The following is an 18,199-nucleotide window of genomic DNA, read 5'->3' as shown; positions in this document are numbered from 1 at the left end:
TAGATAGCATCACTGACTCAATGGACATGAATTTGAGGAAACTCCGGGAGATAGTGAAGGACAGGAAAGCCTGGTGTGCTGCAATCCGTGGGGTCACAAAGAATCAGACGCAACTTAGCAACTGATCAATAGCAAGAATGCCCAAGATAGCTGCCCAAGTATCAGTTTTGCAAAGACCTAGAAACCCTGTTTGAGGGCCATGGACTCTGGTTGCCTGGGTGTCTGGGTGCCAGTCTTGACTTTGCAATCTTGGATGAGCTGCTGAACCTGTGACTTGGTTTCCCCCCTTTGAATTGGGGGTAAGGATAGTACCTACCTTATAGGGTTGTAGTGTCAGGGGCCAGAAGGATGCAACGTCAAGAGACCTAAAGAGGAAAGTGTATCCACATCCAGGTCTTGGTACTTGGAATTTTTTTTTTTTTGGTAAATCTCCATCACTTGTCACTTTGATAGTTTGTTAATCCTCACTAAAGTATGAATGACTGGTAGTCATAAATTCCTCTTTCCCGGAGAACCTTCCATCTTCCTTGGAAACTGAAACCCTGTTGTAAATGAATTAATTAATGATTTATTTTGGCAGCACCATGTGGCTTGTGGGATCTTAGTTCCCTGATCAAGGATTGAACCTAGGCCACGAGCAGTGAGAGCACAGAATCCTAACCGCTGGACTACCAGGGAACTCCCCAGGTTTGGGTACTTTGAAAACAATAATTTTAATGAAATGGATGGGACTAGATTCAGAAAGTATAATGAATAACAACAGAAACAGGTCTCACTAACTGAGCACCTACTTACCTGCAAGTGTTGTTCTAAGTACTTATGACTTAGGCACCTCCGTGTTTCAGTTATCTGTTACTGGGAAACAGACCAGCCCAAACTAAGTGATGTATGTCAATAACTATGTTATCCTTCTGACAGATTTAGTGAGTCTGGGGTTCAGATGGGGCATGGTGATGATGGTTTTTTAGCTCTGGGAGGAGAAACCTTGAATATTCGGGGGCTGGAAGCACCTGAAGCTTTCTTCACTCTCTTGTGGGAGTGCCTAGGCTAGGGTGACTTGAAGCTCTGCTCAGCTGGAGCTCTTGCCTGGAAAACTGGCATGTGGTCTCTCTATGTGACTTGGGTTTCCTCACAATATGGTGACTGGGCTTTCACGGAGGAGTGTGGAGAGACGGCAAGTGTTTCTTAAGAAACCAAGGCAGAAGCTGGAAGGTTTCTTCTGACCTAATTAGGAATCATATGGTGCCACTTGGCTGTGTTCTCAGTGACAAGCAAGTAGCTGAGACCAGCCTAGTTTCAAGGGGTGGGGAAACAAACTCCACCTCTAGAGGGGGATTTGACAAGTCACACTGCAGAAGAGCATCCTGGATGGTGGTATTTTTGTTGCCATCTTTGGAAAGCACAGTTATTAATAATTTCGCTGAGTCGTATCCGACTCTTGCAACCCCATGGACTGTAGCCCGCCCGGCTCCTCTTTCCATGGGATTCTCCAGGCAAAAATACTGGAGTAGGTAGACGTTTCTTTCTCCAGGGGATCTTCCCGACCCAGGTTTCCTGCATTACAGGTAGCTTCTTTTACTGTCTGAGCCACCAGGGGTGCCCACTACTAAGGTAAGCCAGAGAGTAGTCATAGACTGGAGAAAAAAATAGAAGGAGGTAGTAGGACCAGGACCCTGGGGTCAGAACCATTTAACAGGAGCTAGACCTTCAGGCTAAAGCTGTCTTCAGGGAGCTGAGGCCATGGAGGAGGTGTATTTGCTGCTGGAGAGGCAGAACAAGAGAAGGAGAAATACTCTGGCTTCTCTCTTCCTTCCACCCTCTGGTCTCCTGCCTGGGCCTCCCATTGGCTAGAACTAGCTGGGAGGAAGGGTGCAAAGGCACCTGGGAAATGCAGTTCCCTTTGACACAGAGCCAAGCAAAGGAAGGACAGGTAGGATCTGAGAGCAGGCAGGCTAATTACCCTCATAGACCCTGAGCAAGTGACTGCCTCTTTGTGCTCAGAGTGTTATCTCAGCTCCAATCCTTTGGCCACCTGATGCAAAGAGCTGACTCACTGGAAAAGACCCTGATGCTGGGGAAGGTTGAAGGCAAAAGGAGAAAGGGGTGGCAGAGGATGAGATGGTTAGATAACATCTCCAACTCAATGGACATGAACTTGAGCAAACTCTGGGAGATAGTGGAGGGCAGAGGAGCCTGGTTTACTACAGTCCATGGGGGGGTCACAAAAGAGACATGACTTAGCAACTGAACAGCAACAGTGTCTTAGTTAAAGAAAGCTGCTCTTCTTGCTCTTTGCCTGAGAATCAAAGATAAGCAATGATTTTCTTTGCAGTGGCAGGGCCCTCCTAAGCTATAATGGCTCTACTGCTTTTGGACTCTTGTTCACTCTTAGATCAAACCCAGATCTTGTTTCTTAGGACTCTCCTTATCACATGTCTCCAGCTAATGTCTTCCTTCAGATAACCTATCAGAGATCTGCCTCTGTGATTACATCTTCAGCTTCCTCCAAGTTCCCTCTCACCGAGGAAGAACACCCACAGTGCTTTCATGACTCCTCAAAGGATGGAGTTTCCAGAACTTCTCCCTGGGGGTGGCTGTCTTGTGGTTATTTGCTTGGGGGATCCAGAGTGACCCCCAGATGTTTGCAGCATCTGAGCATCCCAAGAGAGGTGGGGCTGTTGCCGTCAATCTTAGCTGTGATTGAGCAGGGGACCAGGGGAGAGTTGGAGAAAATGCTTCAAAAGACATCAGTCATTTGTACTTGGGACTTCCCTGGTGGGCCAGTGGTTAAGGCTTCACCTTCTAATGCAGGCGGTGGGGGTTTGATCCCTGGTCAGAGAACTAAGATCCCACATGCCTCATGGCTGAGAAATCAAGACATAAAACTGAAGCAGTGTTGTAACAGATTCAATAAAGACTTAAAAATGGTCTATATCAAAACAATCTTTTTAAAAATGTTAAAAAAAAATAATTTGTGCTTCCCTCACAGGGACTCTGGGAGATAACGGCAGGATGGTGGGATGCTCCCATGGCAACACTTGCCCCGTTTCCCTCACATGGCCCCAGTTTTGGTAAATCAGCATCGGATACCACCCGTGGCTCACTCCCTCCCACTCCCCCTTTCTCACTCTGCTCCAGTCACTCTGGTCTCCAAGCTCTTCCTTCAAAGCACCAGGCAGGGTCCAGTCTTAGGGTCTTTGCACTAGCTGTTCCCTCTATCTGGAAGGGTTTTCTTCCAGACACCTAACCAGATTATTCCCTCCTTCAAGTCTCTCTCTCTTTTTTAATTTAAATACTTCTTCTTTTTCGGCCGCTCTGGGTCTTTGTTGCTGTGTGCTGGCGTTCTCTAGTTGCAGCAGGCAGGGGCTACTCTTCTTTGTGGTGCGCGGGTTTCTCACTGCGGTGGCTTCTCGTGTTGCAGAGTTCGGGCTCTAGGCACGCAGGCTCAGTAGTTGTGGTTGCCCCGAGGCATGTGGGATTCTCCCGGACCGGGGATCAAACCCATGTCCCCTACATTGGCAAGTGCATTCTTAAACACTGGACCACCAGGGAAGTCCTCCTACAAGTCTTTATTCAAATGTCACTCTCTCAGTGAGCCTTCTCTGGCCCCTTCATTTAGAATGGCACCCCTTCCTGGCATGCCCCATCCAGTTATCCTACTTACTTTTCTCACTTAATATTTACCACCTCCTAATAAGCATGGCACCCCACTCCAGTACTCTTGCCTGGAAAATCCCATGGATGGAGGAGCCTGGTGGGCTACAGTCCATGGGGTCGTGAAGAGTCGGACCCAACTGAGTGACTTCACTTTCACTTTTCACTTTCATGCATTGGAGAAGGAAATGGCAACCCACTCCAGTGTTCTTGCCTGGAGAATCCCAGGGATGGGGGAGCCTGGTGGGCTTCTGTCTATGGGGTCGCACAGAGTTGGACACGACTGAAGCGACTTAGCAGCAGCAGCAATAAGCTATATGAATTCCCCAGGTCGTGCAGTGGTAAAGAATCCACCTGCCAATGCTGGAAACACAAGAGACATGGGTTCGATCCCTGGGTCGGGACAATCCCCTGGAGAAGGGAGTGGCAACCCATTCTAGTATTCTTGCCTGGAGAATCCCCATGGACAGAGGAGCCTGGCAGACTACAGTTCATGGGGTTGCAAAGAGTAGGACATGACTGAGGGCGCACGCACACACACACACACAAGCTATATACACACTCATGTAACACATTTGTTGTCTGTCTCCTGCCAGAATGTCAGCCTCATGGAGGCAGGGATGTAAATCTTTTTTTTCACAACTGTATCCCTGGCATTTAAACCAGTGTTTGGAACATAATAGTTGCTCAATAAATATCTCCCTAATCAGTGAATGAGTGGCTAAATGATCAGAGACCCCTTTCATGCTATTCCCTTTGCCTGGAACACTTTTCCCCCACCTCACACTCTAAAATAATGTTTACAGTAAGTCCCCTACATACGAATGGAAGTCCCCATTCTCTGTAAGTCTAACTTTTTCATAAGGCCAACAAAGTTAGACCAGGTACCCAAAACTAACACAATTTGTTACATAGTGCTGTACTGTAATAGGTTTATAATACTTTTTACACAAGTAGTGGGGTTTCCCACGTGGCGCAGCGCTAAAGAATCTGCCTGCCAACGTGGGAGCCATAGGAGATGTGGATTCGATTCCTGAGTCGGGGAAGAGACCCTGGAGAAGGGAGTGGCAATCCACTCCAGTATTCTTGCCTGGGAAATCCCATGGGCAGAGGAGCCTGGCGGGTTACAGTCCACAGGGTCGCAAAGAATCGGTCAAGACTGAGTGGCTAAACAATGACAACTGCTTGGTGTCTGTCTCGCTACTAGACTGTAAGCTCTGTAGGGACAAGGTTCTGTCTTAGCCACCGCCCAGTCCCAGGATTTGGCATACAGCAGGCATTCAACACATGCTTGCTGAATGAAAGTGTGGCCCAGACTGTTGGGTAGGGGATAGAGTGGAAATTCGACTGGTATTTTTATTTCCATGGTGAGGATGAGGAAACAGAGGAACCGGGGAGGTGCAGTGACCCATTCAAGGTCCTTCAGGTTGCAGTTGGCTTGGCTGAGAGTCAAACCCTGTCTGTCTGATCCCCTGTACTGGTAGTGAGATTGTTGAGTGCGTGCTAGAGTGGGAGGGGAGGGGATGGGGAGAGAGATGGGCTGGAGCAGGGAGGGTTTTGAATGCCAGGAAGAGGCGTTTATACTCAGCACCTCTGCTTGCAGGCTTCGAAAAGGATGTACAGCACGCCCACCCTCTCTGGTCTGCAGGAAGAAGTCTTGCGAGCTCAAGATTAAGGGGCTGCACGGGCTGAATGCGGCGGGGCCGCCCTTTCTCGGTCTCCCCCGAGCAAGCCCTGGTAACAGGCATTTCCTGTTTCCGGTCGGCTCCCTGGGGCTGGGGTGGGGGTGGGGGAGCTGGTTTCTGCTTGTTTGTGGGCTCGGCTTTGGCTTCTGACTCTCCTGCTTCATGTCCCCTACATCCCGTCGCCCCCAACTCCAGCACCCCAAGGGACCTCTATCGCTGCACACCAGTTACCCGAAAGAGGGTGATGAACTGGCCGACCTTTCCAGCCCTTTCTTTGCCTGGGGCAGGGCTGTGATGGTGGGGACCTGCAAGCAAGGGGGAAGTGTCTGGGTGCTGATTTGCATATGGGCGAGATGCCAGCCCAGCTCTGAGGTTCGGGTGGAGGGAGGAGGGGAACTGAGGGTTGCCCCCCCTCTTCCCCAGCAGGGAGGAAAAAAGTCTCCCAGGCCACTTCTGCATTTAGTCAAAGGGCCTCCTGTCCTTTGCTACCTTCGCCCACACTTCCGGCTACCAGGAAGTCCTTCTAGTGGTCTAACCTCAGTCACTCCTGCTGTCGGAGGGAGCCCCTTTCTTCACCTGGCCCTACTCCAGCCCAGAGAGCTGATGAGTCATACCCTCTTTCCCCTTTTGAGATGTCACATGACTGGGTGGGGGGGTGGGGCGAGGCTTAAGGCTCAGCTGATCTTCCTGAGGTCAGCAGAGAACTTCCTCCCTCAGGCCAGATGGGGCCATCTGTTCTGTTGTAGGTCCTGTCTGGACTCATCCCACAAAGGCTGCCAGGCTGCAGAGTGGTACATGTGGTTCCTGTCACATGCTGAGCCCCTCAAACTGCTCAGTGGTCTTTCCCAGCAGCAGGGTCTTTTCCAGTGAATCGGCTCTTCGCATCAGGTGGCCAAAGGATTGGAGCTGAGATAACACACTGAGCTCAGAAAGTCAGTCACTTGCTCAGGCTCTATGAGGGTTATTAGCCTGCTTGCTCTCAGATCCTACCTGCACTTTGCTTTGCTCTGTATCAAAGGGAACTACATTTCCCAGGTGCCTTTGCACCCTGGTTTCCAGGTAGTTCCACCTGCAGTGCGGTACCCTGAAACGCGAGGCAGCCTGGTGTAGTTTGAAGAGCTTGGGCGAGGAGCGCTGCCTCTGGACCTGCAGAGCTGGTATCTGGCTCCCCACTTCTACCTGTGTGGGCTTGGGAAGGGGCTATCTCCTTTCTGAGCCTCAGTTGTCCCATCTGTCAAATGGAGATCCATTCCTTCATCAACTTTTTTTTGAGCACTGACTGTGTGCTGGGCCTTGAACTAGCTGTTGAGGCCACAGCAGTGAACTAAATACACAGAGAATCCTGCCTTCGTGGTGCTGATGTCCTAGAGTGTTGGGGGGGGGGGCTTGTGTGGGGCAATACAGACAGACAGTCACAAAATAAATAAGTGAGGACTTCCCTGGTGGTCCAGTGGTTAAGAATCTGCCTGCCAATGCAGGGGACACAAGTTTGATCCCAGGTCCAGGAAGATCCTGTATGCTTCAGTGCAACTAAGCCTGAAAGTTGCGACTACTGAAGCCCTTGAGCGCTAGAGCCTGTGCTGTGCAACAAGAGAAGCTACTGCGATGGGAAGCCTGCACACTGCAACTGGAGTCTAGCCCTCTCTTGCCACAACTAGAGAAAGCCCACCATCAGCAACAGAGACCCAGTGCAACCAAAAATAAATAAATACGTTTTTTTAAAAATTGCAAAGTGAAATACGTGTATGTTACAATTTTATTTTATTTTTTGGCCATGCTTCTTGGCTTGTGGGGTCTTATTTCCCCGACTAGGGATCGAATCGGGACCCAGGGCGTGAAAGCGCCAAGTCCTAACCATTGGACCACCAGGGTATTCTCTACAAGTTTAAATCTAGTGGTTGGGAAGGTCACCCTGAGAAATGACATTTCATCAAAGGTCCAAAAGCGACAAGGAAGGGAGGCACCCAATTAATTGGGGGGATGAATAGTCTTCTAGGAAGAGAGTAATCTGGTGCAAAGGTCCTAGGGCTCATCTTGCCTGACTGTTCAAGGAATAGTGAAGAGGGCCAAGTGGGTGAGGGGAGGATGGGGAGGAGCTGAGTGGAGGGAGGTGATGGTGGAAGGTGGCGCGGGTGAGCTGCAGAGAGGACTTGGGTTTGCATCCAGGCGTATTGTCTTGGAGGGCTCTGACACTCTTACTCAGGTTGCTTTAGGTGCATGTGTGCTAAGTTGTTTCAGCTGTGTCTGACTCTTTGAGGCCCTATGGACCGTAGCCCGCCAGGCTCCTCTGTCCACAGGGATTCTCCAGGCAAGAATACTGGAGTGGGTTGCCATGCCCCCCTCTAGGGGATCTTCCTGACTCAGGGATCGAACCTGCGTCTCTTACATCTCCTGCATTGGCAGGCAGGTTCTTTACCACTAGTACCACCTGGAAAGCCCTTCTAGATGGTAGGAGCTGAAAAATATTTGTTGATGATCACAAGGGGCATTCAGGCAGAGGGAGAATAGGAACAAGGTGTAAAACGTGAAATACGTAACATTTAGGGGTGGAGAGGGACATCATACTAAGGGATCCCAGGGCAGGGGAATGAGGGTGAGGACTCTGCTTGGGTGAAGAAACTGGGGGAGGCTTCCTGGAAGAAGAGTATTGGAGATGAGCCTTGAAGGATGAGCAGAAGTCCACTAGGCAGATGTGACAGGAGCTCTTAGCTCAGGTTCCAGCTGTTCGTTTATTGCCACGTGTGTAATTAGAGGAACAATTACAAGAAGAGCTAGAATGGGCCGTCATGGGGCCTCTGAGGATCATTCAGACCACAGCTGGCTCTGGCCCTTAAGGCTACTGTATTAGGAGAACACTAGCTGCTGTAACAAATAAGCCTTTGCAGTGACTTAATTCAATAGATGGAGAAGGCAATGGCACCCCACTCCAGTACTCTTGCCTGGAAAATCCCATGGATGGAGGAGCCTGGCAGGCTGCAGTCCATGGGGTCGCTAAGAGTCAGATACGACTGAGCGACTTCACTTTCACTTTTCACTTTCATGCATTGGAGAAGGACATGGCAACCCACCTCCAGCGTTCTTGCCTGGAGAATCCCAGGGACGGGGGAGCCTGGTGGGCTGCGGTCTATGGGGTCGCACAGAGTCAGACACGACTGAAGTGACTTAGCAGCAATTCAATAGAAATTTATTTCCTGTTCACCTAGTAGTCCAATGTTCCTCCTGGTATCAGGAGGGAGGTTTTTTTCTGATGGTGTGATTCAGAGACTATTTTCATTTGTGGCTTTGCTATCCCTCAAAGTCTCAGCATCATTTCTGCCTGTAGACAACGGGAGAAAAGAAAGTATGCAGAATGCAATTTCACTTCTTAAATACGTTGCCCTGAGAATGGTGCATCTAATGAATACTCACATTCCATTGGCTGGAACTAGGCATATGGCCACACCCACTTGCAAGAGGGGATGGAAATGTAGTCTTTGGCTGGGCAGTCAACTTTGCAGCAGCAATTCCATATTATAGAAGAGAAAGCATGAATTCTCGTGGACTTTCAGTGTCCTCTGCACAGGTAGGCAGCAGAAATAGAACTAAGGCCTGGGAGGTGCTATGAGATACCCAGCTTGCTTTGTGACCTTGAATAAGTTCCTACTGTCTGGATTTTTTTTCTTCTCTCTGGGTGATGAACATTGGAGACTAGTGGCTACCTGAGGTCTTTTCCAGTTCTGGGAACTGATGGGTCGGTGAATGCTCTTGGGCTTTCCAGCTGGAGCTAAGAAGATGATGGTGAATACAATCATAGTGATGATGGTGGTGATGACCATGGCAGTGACAGTGATGGTGGTGATGCTGGTGATTGTGGTGGTGGGGACAGTGGTGACTGTGATGGTGATATTGCTGCTGCTGATGGTGATGATGATGAAGATGAATATGATGATGGTGATGGTAATAGAGATTATGATGGGGACATTGATCATGATGATGAAGATGTTAATGATGATGATGGTGATGGTAATGATGATGATGGTAGTAACGGTCATTGTAATGGTGACGTTGGTCATGATGATGCAGATGGTGATGATATTGATGGTGATGATTATAAAGATGATTATGGTGGTGGTAATCATAATACTGATGATGTGATAATCACTATGGTGATAATGATTATTTCCAGATATTGAGTCTCACACCATGCTGAACCCTTTACATGGATTATTATATTGAATTACAACAACATGCCACAGTGGGCATTATGATGGTCCGTGAGGAAACAAGTTCAGAGAGGGGAGGTGATTTTCCCAAAGACACACAGCGAATAGGAGAATCTCCTCTTATCCTTCTTTTAGACACACCTTGATCTTAGTTCTCCAACCAGGAATTGAGCCTGGGCCCTTGGCAGTGAGAACATGGGGTTAGTTCTAATTACTGGGCTGCCACAGAATTTCCTTCGTGTATCCTTTTGGATTAGGGGCACTGTGGGAGTTTATTCTCCATCCTGTTCTCTACCTTACCATCCCAGGATCTCTGTCCTGGCTCCAGGGATTAAAGATTGTAAGGTTTAAAGAGAGCCCTGGAGTTCAGTGATGGTCACATAAAAGATGTTCAGTGAAAAGTCATTCTGGGATTTTAATAGTAATTGCCTGGAATCTATAGCTCAGTTTTGGTGAAGGCTGAAAATTTTTAAATATTGAGTTTTTCTAGATAAGAATTAGTACATATGTCACTCTAGTTATTTAGATGCTCCTTCATACCTTTCCATAAAATTTTATAATTTACTTCATAAAGGATTTATACTTCTTTTGTTAGATGTGTTAGATATTAACCAGCTTTGTTGTTTGTGTAACATTTTGTTGTTGTTTAGTCACAAAGTTGTGTCTGATTCTTTTGTGACCCTATGAACTCTAGCCCGTCAGGCTCCTCTATCTGTGGTTTTCCCAGGCAAGAATACTGGAGAATATATTAGCTACTCCAGGGGATATTCCTGACCCAGGGATTAAACCCATGTCCCTGAACTGGCAGACATTGAGCTTTTACATTTTTTAGATGATGGGAAATGCTATCCTTTTAAAATCAAATCCAGTTTTCATACAGGGAAATGCTCGGTTCTTCAACTTATTGTTCAATCAGTTCTAGCAAACACGTACCCTTGTGCAACCCTCACCCTTTTCAAGACACGGAACTTTTTCATCACTTGCAGCCTTTCTGAGTCAATCTCTTCTACCCTCCCCACCCCAGAAGCAACCACTGATTTGATTTCTATCACCGTAGTTTAGTTTGGCTTATTCTAATATTTCACAAATGTTATCTTTAAAAAACAACACATTTTCTGATTGTTGTTGATGTGCCCACATGTGATGCACTAAGTTGAGTTTGTATTCAGTGGCATTGCTATTTTATTGATTCCAGTTATTTATGTGTGTGTTCTTTGGGGCTTTCTATCATATCATTTGCAAAACTGAGCATTAATGTCTTTCTTTTCTAATTTCCTTTTCTTTCTTTGTCTTGTCTTACAACACAGGTTAAGCTCTTTGGTGCAATATGAATAAGAATGAACAGTGGGCACTCTTGCCTTAGTTCTGATGTCAAAGAAAATTTCTGCAGCATTTCAGTGTTAAGTGTAATGTTTTGCTTTTTACCTAAGACAAAGGTTTAAATTTTTTAAAAAGTATTTATTTATTTGGCGGCACCAGATCTTAGTTGTGACATACAGGATCTTTAGCTGTGGCATGTGGGATCTAGTTCCCTGACCAGGGGTTGAATTCTGGCCTTCTGCATTGGGAGTGCGGAGTCCTAACCACTGGACCACCAAGCTAAAATTTTATAACACTATTTACATCATATTTGTTTTATACTGACTTCTGTTTATAGCACTCGATCCTGGTTTTCTTTGAGAGTAGGATGTTCTCGCCTTAAATACATTCAATTATGTTAAAGTTCATGTTTCACGTAGAATGGCTTAAGTAGGCTGTGGATGTGGAAATAATTCAGAAGAAGATACAATCTGAAGATGAAAGTGTGAGATACAAAGATACAGAGAACAGTGTGTATTGAATTGATTCATAAATGCAGCTAAGTTTGTACTCCAAATGTGTCTGTCCCTGCCTGAGTTTTCTTATCTATAAAATGAGTATAATAGTTGTAATTATTTTGTAAGATTATTGCAAGGATTCCATGGTATCTCTCATATAAATATGATTACATATATTTAAAAAATTCAAAGTAAATTCCCCTTTACATTATTTTAATCATTTCTGATCTGACTTAAATGTGGCCACATGCATGCGAGCAAAAATATTCACAAATATTGAGGTGGAATAGCCTCCAAAAATCTATGATTTTTAGATACATAGGAATTAATGACACTGAAATTATAATCAGGGTTTTACACTGACATTTTAGAGCCCATAGATGTTGTGTGACTCATTTTTACCTTTTTCAAATGCAGAAAAAAATTGAGAGTCACTTCAAAAGAACCAAAGATTCAGTATCGGGGATTCGATTAATATAACTCACTATACTAATTGAATCAAGAACAAAATACACTTGCTTGTCTTGTATAGGTCTTTGAAATCACTTAGTCAAAGTCAACATCCATTTTTGATTCAATGAAATAAGCAAATACAAAGACTTTCCAAGAAGCTAGGAATACAAAGAAACTTATTTAAATGGATAAAAACGTTTCTATAAATTAGAAGTTTGGGATTAACATATATACCCTGCTATATATAAAATAGATGACCAACAAAGACCTACTATATCGCACAGGGAACTATATTCATTATCTTATAACAACTTATTTATTATTATCATTATTATTTTTGGCTGCACTGGGTCTTCGTTGCTGTGCTGGCTTTCTCTAGTTGCATCCCATGGGGTCTGCTGTAGTTGTATGTGGGCTTTGCGTTGCAGCGCTTCTCTTGTCACAGAGCACAGGGTCTGTGCTCATGGGCTCCAGCAGGTACAGCATGTGGGCTCAACAGTTTGGTGCAGGGGCTTTGTTGCTCCACAGCATGTGTGATCTTCCCTGATCAGGGATTGAACCCGTGTTGCCTACATAGGCAGGCAGATTCATCACCACTGGACCACCAGGGAAGACCTTGCAAAAATTTACAATGGAAATAATCTGAAAAAGAATTATCTATCTATATCTGAATCACTTTGTTGTACACCTGAGGCTAAGACAACAGTGTAAATCAACTAATACTTCAATTAAAAAAAAAAGACAAAGAAGAACAGAATTTCTGTTAGGAACCAACAGCGAACATTATGATTAATGGGGACACACACAGTAGAAGCATTCCTGTTTAATTTTTAAATTCATTTTGATGAGCTGACCTCTACACAGAGAGAGTAAAACTTAACAGAAGCAGAGTAGAACCATAGGTACAAAGAGCTGGGGGTAGGGGTGGGGAAATTAATGTGCAGATATTGGTTAAAGGGTATTAAGTTGAAGTTACATAGTATGAGTCAGTCTGGAGCTCTAGGGTACTGTATGACTGTACTTGGTAACACTGTACTGAACACCATAATTACGCTCTGAGAGTAGATTTCAAGTGCATTCATTACACACATGACTATGAGAAGTGTGTTATTCATAGTGTTATTATATTATATTATTATATAATATTATATTATTATAGTATAATATTGTATTATTATAGTGTTATTCATGGTGACTATGAGAAGTGTTAATCAGCTTGACTGTAATAATGCTTTCACTATGAATAAGTACATCAAACCGTCCTGTTGCTTACCTTATATATATACACATATTTGAAGATACATAAATTTAAAACAATATAGAGAAAGTGCTGAGAATGGAACAGGTGGCAGGTGCTCATGGTGACTTCCACTGCATGCAAAGCAATGAAGTTATAGTCAAGAAAATCGACTCCAGATTCACACCATCTGGGAATTAAATTTCAGCTCTTCCATGGTCTTACTTTTGTTTGTTTGTTTTTATTTGGATTTTTAAAAAATGAGGTATAGTTGATTTGCGCGTGCTAAGTCACTTAAGTCATATCCATATCTTTGTGATGCTATGGACTGTAGCCCAGCAGGCTTCTCTGTCCACGGGGATTCGCCAGGCAAGAATTTTACGGTGTTGTTAGCTTCAAGGGCATAGCACATATGATACAGTTATATATGTGTGTGTGCTGTGCTTAGTTGCTCAGTTGTGTCTGACTCTTTGGGAACCCATGGACTGTAGCCTGCCAGGCTCCTCTCTCCATGGGGATTCTCCAGGGAGGAATACTGGAGTGGGTTGCCATATAGTCTTTTTCAGATTCTTTTCCACTGTAAGTTATTTCAAGAGTATTGAGTATAGTTACCTGTGCTATACAGTAGGTCCCTGTTGTTTATTTTATAGTCAATAGTGTGTAAATCCCCATCTCCTAATTTGTCACCCTCTCGGCCTTTCCCCTTTGATAACCAGAAGCGTGTTTTCTGTGCCACATGCTTACTCTTTTTCCTTTTTTAACTTCTTATTTTATATTGGAGTATAGTTGATTAACAAGTTGTGTTAGTTTCAGGTTTACAGTCGGGTGATTCAGTGATACATATACATGTATCTGTTCTTTTTCAAATTCTTGTCCCATTTAGGTTGTTACATAATATTGAGCAGAGTTCCCTGTGCATAGAATTTATTTATTTTTTTTGGGCCACACACTCTCCGACGGGGGATCAAACCTGTGTCCTCTGCACTGGAAGCGCAGAGTCTTAACCACTAGACCACCAGGGAATTCCCAGCCACAGAGTCACTCTTGCAGTTAATAATCTTGGGCAACTTTCCTTCCCTCTTTGAGCCTGCTTCCTTTTAGGTAAAATGGGCATTAAAACTCCACAGGGTTATCAAGAGAATGGAACAAGTCTGAGTACCCAACCACATAAAGTAGGCATCCCCAAATACAAATATTGTAGAATCACAGAGTTGTTGTTTAGTTGCTAAGTCATGTCCGACTCTTTTGTGACCCCATGGACTGTAGCCCCCCAGGCTCCTCTATCCATGGATTTTCCCAGGCAAGAATGCTGGCGCTTGTTGCCATTTTCTTCTCCAGGGGATCTTCCCGACCCAGGGATTGAACCTGTGTCTCCTGCATTGCAGGCAGATTCTTTACCACTGAACCACCAGGGAAGTCCGTTATAGGTTATTGCTGCTGCTGCTGAGTCGCTTCAGTCGTGTCCAACTCTGTGCGACCCCATAGACGGCAGTCCACCAGTCTCCCCTGTCCCTGGGATTCTCCAGGCAAGAACACTGGAGTGGGTTGCCATTTCCTTCTCTAATGCAGGAAAGTGAAAAGTGAAAGTGAAGTCGCTCAAGTCATGTCCAACCCTCAGCGACCCCATGGACTGCAGCCTACCAGGCTCCTCCATCCATGGGATTTTCCAGGCAAGAGTATTTGAGTGGGGTGCCATTGCCTTCTCCAACAATAGTATTAGACAACCTTAAGTGCTTGCATCTACTATTTTTGAAAATAAAAATATTTTTACATTGCTCTAAAAAAAGACTCTGTAATGACCTACACAGGAAAAGAATCTTAAAAAGAGTGGATATATGTATATGTATAACTGAAAAACTTTGTTGGAGAGCAGAAACTAACACAACATTGTAAATCAACTATACCCCAATAAAAATTAATTAAAAAATGAATAAAGTGGTTAATGGTTAAATTTTTTATTGTGGTAAACTATGCATATTTATCATTATATATAAATAAAATAAGTATATTTTATAAATATAAATAAAATTTTATATGAAAATATACAAATAACATATATATAAAATAAAACAATAATACTTGCCATTTTAACCACTTGTAAATATACAATTCAGTGGCATTTAATACATTCATTACGTTGTGTCACCATCACCACTATATCCAAAACTTTTTCATCATCCCCAACAGAAACTCTGTGCCCATTAAACACAGACTCCCCATCCCCTCCCCCAGCCTCTGGCATGCCCCCCATCCTAATTTCTGTCTCTATGGATGTGCCTTTTCTAGGGACCTTATATAGGTGGTATCATACACCTTTCATCTTTCTGTGTTTGGCATATTTCACTTAGCATAATGTTTTCAAGATTTATCTGTGATGCAGCATAAATCAAAATGTAATTCCTTTTCAATGGCTGAGTAACATTCCATTGTTTATACACACCAGATTGTTATCTGTTAATGGTTAACTTTGTATCTTATGAGTTGTACTTCAGCAAGAAAAAATGCAGGGGTAGATGTGGCTTCCGGTACAGCTTGATCTTTCCTGAGAGGGGGCTGTGCCTTCTTTTCCCTCTTCTGTGCCAGACCTCAAGCCCAATGGCCAGGAGTCAACTTCTCCCCTGTCCCATTTTGTTTCCTCCAACCTCGTCTCTCTTTCCACAGTTCCTCTGCCTTAAGAATATCCGCACCTTTCTGTCTACCTGCTACGAGAAGTTTGGCCTCAAGCGGAGTGAACTCTTTGAGGCCTTCGACCTCTTCGACGTGCAGGATTTTGGCAAGGTAAGATGGGACTGAGCTGCCTGTGAGATGGACACCTAGAGCCCAAAGACTGGATTTCAATTCATTTCCATGAATGTCTACACTGGACAAACCAAGCGTTGTCAGGGAAGGACTGCTGGGCTAGAACAAGTCATACAGCAGGTGCAAACAGCCTTGCTTGGAACACGTGGAACCCAGTTTGAGTCCCTGTCCCATCACTTGCTGTGTGACCTCAGATTTGTGGCTGTGCTTCTCTGAGCCCTAGGTCCATTGTAACTTGGAAATAAGATCATCCCATTCTGTCTGAGTGGTTTTGGCGATTGACTAGAACAAAGGGTTCAAGTGGTGGGTGCTCAGTTAAGGGAATGTGGACATGCTGACGTGGGGACATAGGAAGGTGGGAAAATTCTGAATTGGGCTCCCAGGGACATGAAGTCTAACCTCAAGGTCAAGTGCTTGGAGGCTGTGTTCTGGCATGTGGGTGGGCAAGGGGCTTGCTGAGCAGCCTTGGCCCCCATCACAGGTCATCTACACCCTGTCCGCTCTGTCCTGGACCCCGATTGCCCAGAACAAGGGGATCATGTGAGTAACTACGTGAGCTGACAGCTCTGGACCCCGTTAGGCCCTATTCCTCCTCCTTGAAGCCCCCTGCCCACCTGGCCCCCCTGGGTCTCTGCTCATACCATCTTGGTTCCCCCAGGCCCTTCCCCACTGAGGAGAGTGTGGGTGATGAAGACATCTACAGTGGCCTGTCCGACCAGATCGAGTGAGTGTCTGAGACCATGATCCTGCCCTGGTGGTCTGAGGAGACAAGGCCCCGCCATGGGGGGTGGGGGTCTGAGGGGACTGGCCTCTCCCTGGGGTGTCGGAGGGTCCCTGGTCTGGGGGCTGGTCTGGAGGCTTCTCTGGCTCCGCCTGACTCCGCGTCCTGCAGCGACACGGTGGAGGAGGATGAGGACCTGTACGACTGCGTGGAGAACGAGGAGGCAGAGGGCGACGAGGTCTACGAGGACCTCATGCGCTCGGAGCCGGTGCCCATGCCGGTGTGTGGGGGCGCAGGACCGGGTTGGGCAGGCTCATGGGTGGGGCGCATCCCCGGACACCCCAACATCAGCCTCTCCTCCCCACTCTCAGCCCAAGATGACAGAGTATGACAAGCGGTGCTGCTGTCTGCGGGAGATCCAGCAGACGGAGGAGAAGTATACGGACACGCTGGGCTCCATCCAACAGGTGATGCTCCGACCTGGTCCTTGCCAGACGCATGCGCAGAGCGGAGAGGCATCATCCAGCCCACACGGGCTTGGGGATGTTTCCCGTCCTCACTGCTCCGTATTTCTTCATCTCTCATAGTCTCTGGTCCCCTCGGCGTTGCTCCCTACTTCTCCCTCTATTTGAATTTCTCTCCTTCTGTGTCTCTTTATCCCTGTCGCCCTCTTTTCCTGTATTCTTCATTTGTCCATTTATCTCTATTACTCTCACTTTCTACTTCCTCTTTTTCCTTTGGCCATCTCTCGCTTTTTTTTTTTTTTTTTTTTTTTGCTGCACTATGTGGCATGTGAGATCTCAGTTCCCTGGACCAGGGATCTAACCCATGCCCCCTGCAGGGGAAGCATGGAGTCTTAAGCACTGGACCACCAGGGAAGTCCCTGGCCATCTCTTTTTTAACCATTTTATTGAGATTTAATCAAAATGCCATACAATTCAGCCATTGAACATCTACAATTTAATATTTTCTGGTATATTCACAAGGGTTTGCCACCATCATCACTGTTTATTTTCAAAAAAATGTATTGGAGTATAGTTGATTTACAGTATTGTATGTGTGCTCAGTCATGTCCAACTCTTTGTGACCCCATGGACTGTAGCCCACCAGGCTCCTCTGTCCATAGGATTCTCCAGGCAAGAATACTGGAGTGGGTTGCCAGGCCCTCCTCCAGGGGATCTACCTGACCCGGGGATTGAACCTGTGTCTCCTGCGTTGGCAGGCAGGTTCTTTGCTACTAGCGCCACCTGGGAACCCCACAAAGTTGTGTGAAGGTGAAGGTGAAGGTGAAGTCGCTCAGTCGTGTCTGACTCTTTGTGACCCCGTGGACTGTAGCCTACCAGGCTTCTCCGTCCATGGGATTTTCCAGGCAAGAATACTGGAGTGGGTTACCATTTCCTTCTCCAAGGGATCTTCCCGACCCACCACGGTTTAATTTTAGAACATTTTCTTTTTTTCCTGTTGTTTTGGCCTTGCAGCTTGTGAGATTTTCGTTCCTAGGCCAGGAATTGAACCCAGGCTCTCCTAACCACTGGACAACCAGGAAATTCCCAATTTTAGAACATTTTCATCATCCCTCAAAGAAACCCCATACCCCTTAGCCATCACCCCTTAAACTCTGATTTCCCCCC

The 18,199-nt window shown here is 45.9% G+C and overlaps 1 protein-coding gene across 1 annotated transcript in view; it reads left to right on the top strand.

Annotated features, from left to right (window-relative positions):
• Positions 1-18,199, top strand: part of VAV1 (vav guanine nucleotide exchange factor 1) — a 68,150-nt gene that overhangs the window by 13,330 nt on the left and 36,621 nt on the right. Inside the window, exons 2-6 of the mRNA XM_005890710.2 lie at positions 15,710-15,826; positions 16,329-16,387; positions 16,506-16,571; positions 16,740-16,848; positions 16,940-17,035. Of these exons, the coding sequence (XP_005890772.1) occupies positions 15,710-15,826; positions 16,329-16,387; positions 16,506-16,571; positions 16,740-16,848; positions 16,940-17,035 (447 nt within the window). The remainder of the gene's footprint in view (positions 1-15,709; positions 15,827-16,328; positions 16,388-16,505; positions 16,572-16,739; positions 16,849-16,939; positions 17,036-18,199) is intronic.

Source organism: Bos mutus, chromosome 7 (assembly GCF_027580195.1).
Source record: "Bos mutus isolate GX-2022 chromosome 7, NWIPB_WYAK_1.1, whole genome shotgun sequence".
Classification (NCBI taxonomy): domain Eukaryota; kingdom Metazoa; phylum Chordata; class Mammalia; order Artiodactyla; family Bovidae; genus Bos; species Bos mutus.
This window is presented reverse-complemented; position numbering and strand designations above follow the sequence as displayed.